This window comes from Brassica oleracea, chromosome C2 (genome assembly GCF_000695525.1).
Source record: "Brassica oleracea var. oleracea cultivar TO1000 chromosome C2, BOL, whole genome shotgun sequence".
Classification (NCBI taxonomy): Eukaryota; Viridiplantae; Streptophyta; class Magnoliopsida; order Brassicales; family Brassicaceae; genus Brassica; species Brassica oleracea.
The window spans coordinates 48,585,482-48,592,985 of NC_027749.1; the positions used below are offsets into that span (position 1 = coordinate 48,585,482).

The 7,504-nt window shown below is 35.3% G+C and overlaps 1 protein-coding gene and 1 long non-coding RNA gene across 3 annotated transcripts in view; both read right to left on the reverse strand.

The window, feature by feature from the left end:
- Positions 1–2,554: 2,554 nt before the first annotated feature.
- LOC106324799 (protein DEHYDRATION-INDUCED 19 homolog 6-like) lies at positions 2,555–4,767 on the reverse strand. The gene is made up of 5 exons (XM_013762783.1): positions 4,443–4,767; positions 3,766–3,908; positions 3,258–3,335; positions 2,911–3,164; positions 2,555–2,828 (listed from the first exon to the last, which is right to left on the reverse strand). The coding sequence occupies exons 1-5, from the start codon at positions 4,516–4,518 to the stop codon at positions 2,720–2,722; spliced, it is 660 nt and encodes a 219-aa protein (XP_013618237.1). The 5' UTR covers positions 4,519–4,767; the 3' UTR covers positions 2,555–2,719.
- A 396-nt stretch (positions 4,768–5,163) lies between these two features.
- The window catches only part of LOC106322755, a 9,031-nt gene continuing 6,690 nt past the window's right edge, over positions 5,164–7,504 (reverse strand). Inside the window, exons 4-7 of one of the 2 annotated variants that reach the window (XR_001266518.1) lie at positions 6,816–7,309; positions 5,898–6,187; positions 5,722–5,819; positions 5,164–5,600 (exon numbers count right to left, since the gene is read on the reverse strand). This is a non-coding gene — a long non-coding RNA (uncharacterized LOC106322755). The remainder of the gene's footprint in view (positions 5,601–5,721; positions 5,820–5,897; positions 6,188–6,815; positions 7,310–7,504) is intronic. The other variant, XR_001266517.1, reaches the window with a different exon arrangement.

Here is a 7,504-nt window from a genome sequence, read left to right on the forward strand (position 1 = left end):
CTCAAATCAAAGACCACACTCATCTTGTGTCCTTTCATTTTTAGCGAAATTCCTTGGCACCTATCTTGTCGCATCTTTGACATCTGGTACCCAATCGCAGGGTTACTTTGAGTTGCTTTGAGGATGTTCTTCCCACAACTGAACTTCCAGGATCTCCTGACTAATCTCTGCCAAACCTCCCTTTCCACCTTGAAGGGTCCCATTCCTACTCGAACGGTATCTTGGTCTTCTTGCAGATTTTCGTCAAACCGCTCTGATACTAGTTGTTGTGAACAATCACGAATTCACACAATAATAAGAAACCCTAAACGGGTATTTGCCTCAATAAGTTTTGTTCTCTATTGTCTTCTTACTTAATTTGTGGCTGTTCACAACAAGTATTTAGTCCCTGAGCAAGTGACTGAATTTAGGATTATGAAGAATCCACAGTCAAAGAAGAACAAGAGTTATGCTTTTCTGCTTTTTGTATTTGTGGATTAGGCAAAACGAGCTGTTAAAGAGCTTAGAACCCAATGGTAATCGTTTACACTTTAGTATTTAATGGAGCGTTTTGTAGCTTTACACTGAACATCACTCTCTTGGTCATTTTATGTTTACCCATTAAATATAAGGATTAACCATATTAGGCAAACATGATGCTTATTTTTTTGTTATTTTTTTCAGTTCTCATTCATCCATGTACAGCTTCTATGTTTCCTCTCATTTTAAGAATTAATCAAATTTATTATCTCAAACTCAAGCGTGCAATATTATAAAATTCTGTAGATGCATGGAATAATAATCTTTACCAATCAAAACCAGGAAAAAAACACAAAAGCCAAAAATTGTGAGACACACATGTGATTAAGATACGTTGCATAACCTGGTTAATGTAAATTAGATAAATCTCCAAATGTGGTAAATAAATAAATACTAATGGAGATGCTCCTCGGAGAATCGGCATGTCTGCCACCAATGATCTTGCATACATGGATAGCCGATAAAAATATAAATAAATATTGTTACTGAACCAACAACATAAATGCGGAAAGTAAATATCGAGTTTGAATGTACAATTTATTTTAAGTTTGTGAACACCTATAAATTTGTAAGTTTTTATCCAGTTAAAATTTGTTTATTTTGCTAAGAATAATATTTTCCTCGCAGTCATGGATTTGTTACTGTTGTTTATTTAATCACTAAAGTTTAATTATATAATCACTAAAGTTTAATTTTATAATTTTCTAACTCCAACAAATTAGATTTTTAAAGTTAAAAATAAATTTCAAACAAAATACATTAGTTTGTTTACACATCAAAAGAACAATATATTTTAGTTTATAAATAATATTAGCTGAATATTTATATGCATCTATATGTAGTATAATCTATATACTCAAATATAAATGATACATTAACATAAAAATAATATTAAAAATTTAGATTTTTTGCTTCTCCAAAATAAAAGTATTAACCACCTCATATGAATGTATGTATGTATGATTTAGTTTTCTCTCTTTTCTATCCAACAACAATTTCTCCCTGAAAATTTATGTAGATACTGAACTAACATACATGAAAACTACGAGGCCAAAGGAGATATCACCAAAAACTTAACAAAGACAGTAAAATCTTTGCTGATTTCTAAGCTTAAACTCTGTATTTAAGCAATTGATATCGTATATTTATATTACACTAAAAGAAAATATATATAACAATATAATCTACGCGTAGCACGGAAATGACCTACTATGTATAAAAATGAAAAATAATCACCGCACAAGATCTAATATTTAATTAAAATCACAAAAACAGTGGCGTTTTATTTTTTGATCGACGACGGCATTCGATCCACAATACGAAACAAAATAGGAGCAAAAATATTGCATGGGAGAGATAAGTCGAAATGGTACGTATCGAGAAATGTAACAAGAAAAGGGCTTCAAACATTTAACCAGGCCTTTAGAATCCGTCCCGTTGTGTATAGCATGAAAGAATCTTCGCCGTTTAAAGCTTGCGAGTGAGAGATGTATATAATATAACTTGTCCCACATCGCTTACATTTGATAAGAAGGACTCGCTAACCAGAGTATAAGAAGAGAAGGGGGGATAACTAGCAAATTACTTACCTGGACGGGGTCAACTCTTGATCAAGAAGACGAGTGGCCTAGGCTAGTGACCTCCATTGCACTTACGGGAGGGGCGCTTAGCTTAAGGTCTCCCCAAGTGGGAGAGCCTGCGTCATTATTTGTGGCAGAGGGAGCCTGCGTTCGCGCGGCTCCTACCATTCACTCTTGGTCTTAAATGTTTGTCGCAATCAAAAGGGAGAAGTAATGCCCTGCAATGAAAATGCTGTAAATCCTAAATATCTTATTTTCAATATTTGTTGGTGTGCACTATGAATTATAGTACTAAGAACTTATATACAAACCCCATAGCAAAATACTGGGGTAAGCCGAAAATATACTTGAGATCTCAAGAACATAACTCAATGTAGATATATGATCAAATTACATACATTTTGTTGTTTTCTTACAGTCAACAGACAGATGGAGTGTTCATTAAAGAAAATATGTGTTCAATAAGATAAATAATACTCATTATTCATGTATCTCTTGACTCTTCAATACAAAGCTAACATTATTCTGGTTATCCCACAATATCACTTGTTGAAAATAAACATTAACTCCAACAGTTGAATGATCTAATACTCGTGGATAAGTTATATTTTTCTCTCCCTTTATAAATCATCATCAAGAATCATAGAGCTGAAAATCCCTTGAACGAACTCGCTCTGTTTCAACTTTTCTCTGTGATCCTCAGCCGAAAGTGACTTCTTCTCAACACTCCTTCAAAATCCAGATCAAGACAAGAACAATCAGAGAGTGAATGTAAGAAAACCAATCTGAGGATGATGAATGAAGCAAATACCGTTCAGGAAAACTCTGGTTCGATGTTTTCTTGGCAGAACTTGACTCTGAAATGAAAAGTCCATCTGCCAACGGCGAAATGAACGAAGAAAGCAAAGGGTCAGCAGCTGTACTGGACGATGAAGGAGGTACAACAACACGCGAAGATCCTTCAAACAAGCTTTGAAAGTTTCCATCAGGAAACTCTCTCTTCAAGATTGATAGCATGGACTGAGCCCCGCCTCTTCTTGTTGATTTTCTTTTTCGCGTTGTCACGTGATATTTTAGTTAAGGAATGAATGAAACACAATGCATTGAAGGAAATCACATAAATTAAAATGATGGTTGATAAAAATTAAAAAAGGATATCTTGAACATGTTTGCATGTTGAAGGGTTATATGAGCAACCATATCAGAGCTCACTTTCACCGCGCAAACGGGGCATACCTACAAGGAAATAATGTTAATCTACAATCAATGTTCAAGAAATCTCTAGACAGTAAGTAATTAAGTGATTTATAGAAAAATATTGATTAGACATATGCCTAGACCGATTTTTTTGAGCGCTTAGACCAGTTTTGAAAAAAAATCGTTCTAAAAATCATTTCGCTTAGACCCAAATTTACCATTTAGGCGGGCAGCTAGACCGATTTTTAGAACACTGTCCACAATAAAAGAAACTCTCCTGACAATTAAACAAGGGTCCTATCCTGATTTGGACACATCTTCATTAGGCTACTTCCACTTCCTTATTGTATGTCCAAGGTGAGACAACTACTAAACAAAGAGCAGTGGTTTGCCTAATCTACTAAGAACTATGTGATGAAACATTAATTAGATATTGATATTAGAGGAGAGTATGGAAGAGATACTTTACCCCGTTTATTGTGTCCATAGGATGATTTTCGTCTATGTGGCAGCACAGAGAGACAATATCAAAGTAGTCAGAGCAGAAGGGGCAAGCATACTCTTCCCTGAACTCCTCTTCTCCCTCTGCCTCCTCAAACCCCAAGAAGTTATCTGCATTTATCATCAAAAACAAAAAGTAAACAATCAGACATGGCACAACTACAAAACAAAACAAAACAGAGACTTGAAAAAGATAGGACTACTAAAAGTGTGTTCCATTCTTGTGGTTACACGACAAATATAAATGGGGATCATAAGGAACACTGAGATATATGTAATAAAGTTGGAGTTATGTCTTGTTGTTAAATCAAGAATCAAAGATTCCAACTTTTGACAAAGTTCACCATACCTAAGCCTAAAAACAAAACGCTTACACATAAAACTAACACACACACGCTTGATCAAATAAAGCCCCACCACGAGACTCAAATGCCTCAAAGACAGAAACTTTTCTCCATTTCTTGGTTCTCTATGTCAATGATTTTCGGACAGGATGGATTTAATTACAACAGAAAAACAATTTTCTCGATTTTGATTTTCTCTAATATCGTTTCTTTATCAATCGTACAATTAATATAAGCCAACAAAAAATCAAATCTCAAAAATAAAACAAAGAACAAATATCATATTTTTTTTTCAACTCACCAGATCGCGACAAGAAATCGAGCTGGTATCTTCTCGAAGCCGATGCGAGACGATCACTCCATGAATCAGAATCCATTTTTTCCTCGATCGAATCCCAAAATAAATTCGAAGAATCAAGAGAGAGATACCAAACAAATCAAGATTCTCGGTACGGACAAAGACAATACGAATATTCCGATCAACGGATCAAAAATATTCCGGCGAGATGCAAAGACGTATTAAGAAGAAGACGACGACGACGCTGCGTTGTTTTCCGGAAGTTGTCTGTTTTTTTTTTTAATTGTTTGGATAGAGAGTGAGAGACATAGGAGAGGAGACTAGTTCTCTCTCTCTCTATGTAATAATAATAATAATATCTGAATTTTGAATTAGTTTTATTACATGTATTTACTTCCTTAATTAGTTGTCTTTAAAAAAATTTAATCTATCGTTTATAACAGCCCGCACGAATGCATGCCGTTTAAACCTTTTACCCGCCGTGTATTTCCCTCTGGTAACATAAAACTGGCACGGTTTTCCGCTTATTGAACACGTCAATGTGTTAGTTGCATGCATACGTGTCTAAACATTATTGGTTTGGTTATGGTATGTTGGTGAAGCAGGTGAACTTAACCCGCGCAAACAGAGTTTTCACTGTTTCAAAGATTTTTTTGTATTTTATATTCATTTTTAATAATACACTAACTTTTTATTTTGACATCAATTTTTTTTTTGGGTGCATACAGACTGTCAATGCAAAGCCATAAACCGAAATGCTCCGGTCTAAATTAACCTTTTAAGCTTTGACCACGAAATGGCTTTGACCAATCGTTTCTACGGGTCAGGACTGTTGATACAAAACAGGCCCAACTTCACTACGTTAATATATTCAAAAAGAATGGCCCAAAGAGCGTGGATAAAATAAAGGGCAAAACTGTCTTTTCAGAGATACTCTGTTTATTTCTTTCAGGCGAGAACAGAGCTGCAAGACAATAATAGTAGACAAAGAGCAGCTTGTTCTTCCTCCTTTAAACTCTTTCTTTTCTTGAGAGACACGCAAAATTTTGATGACAATATTGATGTGTTTATCTTCTTCTTGTATGCCTTGTGTCTATGAATGCCCAAGAACTCGGATCGTCTCTGTCTCATGAATCTGATCCCACATGCATTGCACAGTGACTGCGAATTCCATTACAAAACCAAAGGGATACCAAGTTAAGAATACTACTTGAACTACATGATATCCTATTAATATCAAACAAAGTTATAAGTATAGTAACTGAAGGTAGAAAGAAGAGACCTTGGGACCAGATGGTCCACCTCTCCACATTGGTGTCTTGGTGGTTCTGCAATCACTGCAACACCTAACTCTCTTCTTCTCTTCTTCCATTTCTCTATCTAAAATTTAGACGCGCAACAATGACATATTAGAGCATGTCCTCTCTTGGATCAATCAAATCAAAGGAACCAACCAACCTTTAGATTTAGATGTAACAACAGTAGCCGAGAACTAAAACCCTGACCAAAATAAATGGCCTTTTGGCTTTGGAAAGGGCCTGACTACTATAAAGTCAAGAAGATTGATATGGAGAAACTATGACAAGATTGCTAGTTCTTCCTATTTTGTGGTATGAGACTATGAGTCAATCATCAAGAAAGGCTTAAGATCTCCTTAAAAACCCTTTGAAACAAGTGTGATTTTGGTAAGAAGACACAAACGCCCTTGGCCACACTTTTCAGTCAATGATTATGGCCTTTCTGCTAGACTGATAACACAAAACAAAACATCTGCCAAATCATTGTCGGGTGGAAAGCCAAGTGGCAATACGCACGACCGGAATCTGTGGAATTGTTTTTAAGAGTAATTATGAGTGCGTTTGTGTGTGTATTTAGAAAAGAAAGTAGAAGGAGCCACAGATTCAGCAAACTTTGCACGTGAAGACAGAAAAAAATGAAGCAAAAGCCACCAATGTTTTCACTTACCCATAGACTTTTTTTTTTTTTGCTGTGATTAGGAAGCCAATAGTCTTCTTTCTCAATCAGTTCGAGGGAAAGAAAAAAGTACATCTATACTACTAGGATTCCGTAATTGGTTTTATAAGTTATTTACAATAGGATGCCATTATCATTTACTAATTTCAATAAATGTATTTAAGAAGGACTTTTCATTAAAATGTGTTTTCCCTTTATTTATGGACAACTTTTTAATGTTTTAATCCTTTTATCTTACAAATCGTGAACTTAGAACATGACTAACCCTATAACCCCACTTTTTTAATAATAAATGTTAGTTAAGAACTTACCTAAGAGACACTAACATTTTTGTGCTCCAATGCTAGTCTCTTAATTAAGAGTTCTTAAAAAAAATTATTAAACTTGAGAAACAAACAATACCTCTCTTGTATCGTGCTTCCTCTCTTTCACAGCTTACAAGTAATGGTTGCCAATCATATCAATCAACTGTAACACTAAAACCAGAGGAACCTAGTCTTTGACAACTTTGGCTTCTAAACACTTGAGAGCTGCACAACCTGATACAACAGAAGATATACCAAATACAAAACCTTCCTTGCATAATCTCCCTTCCCCTTCTTCTTGGCTCCACAATAGCAACAAAACCATCAACAGCTAATACCAAACCAGTAAGCGTATCTACCAAAACGCCAAGCGAACAAGAAACCAGATATTTCCTTCTCGAAACCCTCAAATCCACGGTGGCATATAGAGGTGTCAACTGGGCGGGCTGACCATGGGCTAGCCCAGTCCAATTCATTTTGGGCGGGCTATGGACGTGTCCAATTAATAAATGGTCAAACTGGACAAAAGACCAATTGGTACATGGTCCAATTGGGCGAAGACCAAATGGACAATGTGTGTCCATGAGCTTCCTAAAACATGTTTTTATGAGTTTAACAAAAGAAAACATAACTTTACAATTTAACCCAAAACAATAGTTTTATCGTTAAAATAAAAAATTCACGATTTTGACGGAAAACATAATTTCACAATTTTGACGGAAAAATGTATTTCATTAATTTGGCGGGAAAACACAATTTCTCGGTTTTGGCGGGAAAACGCAATTT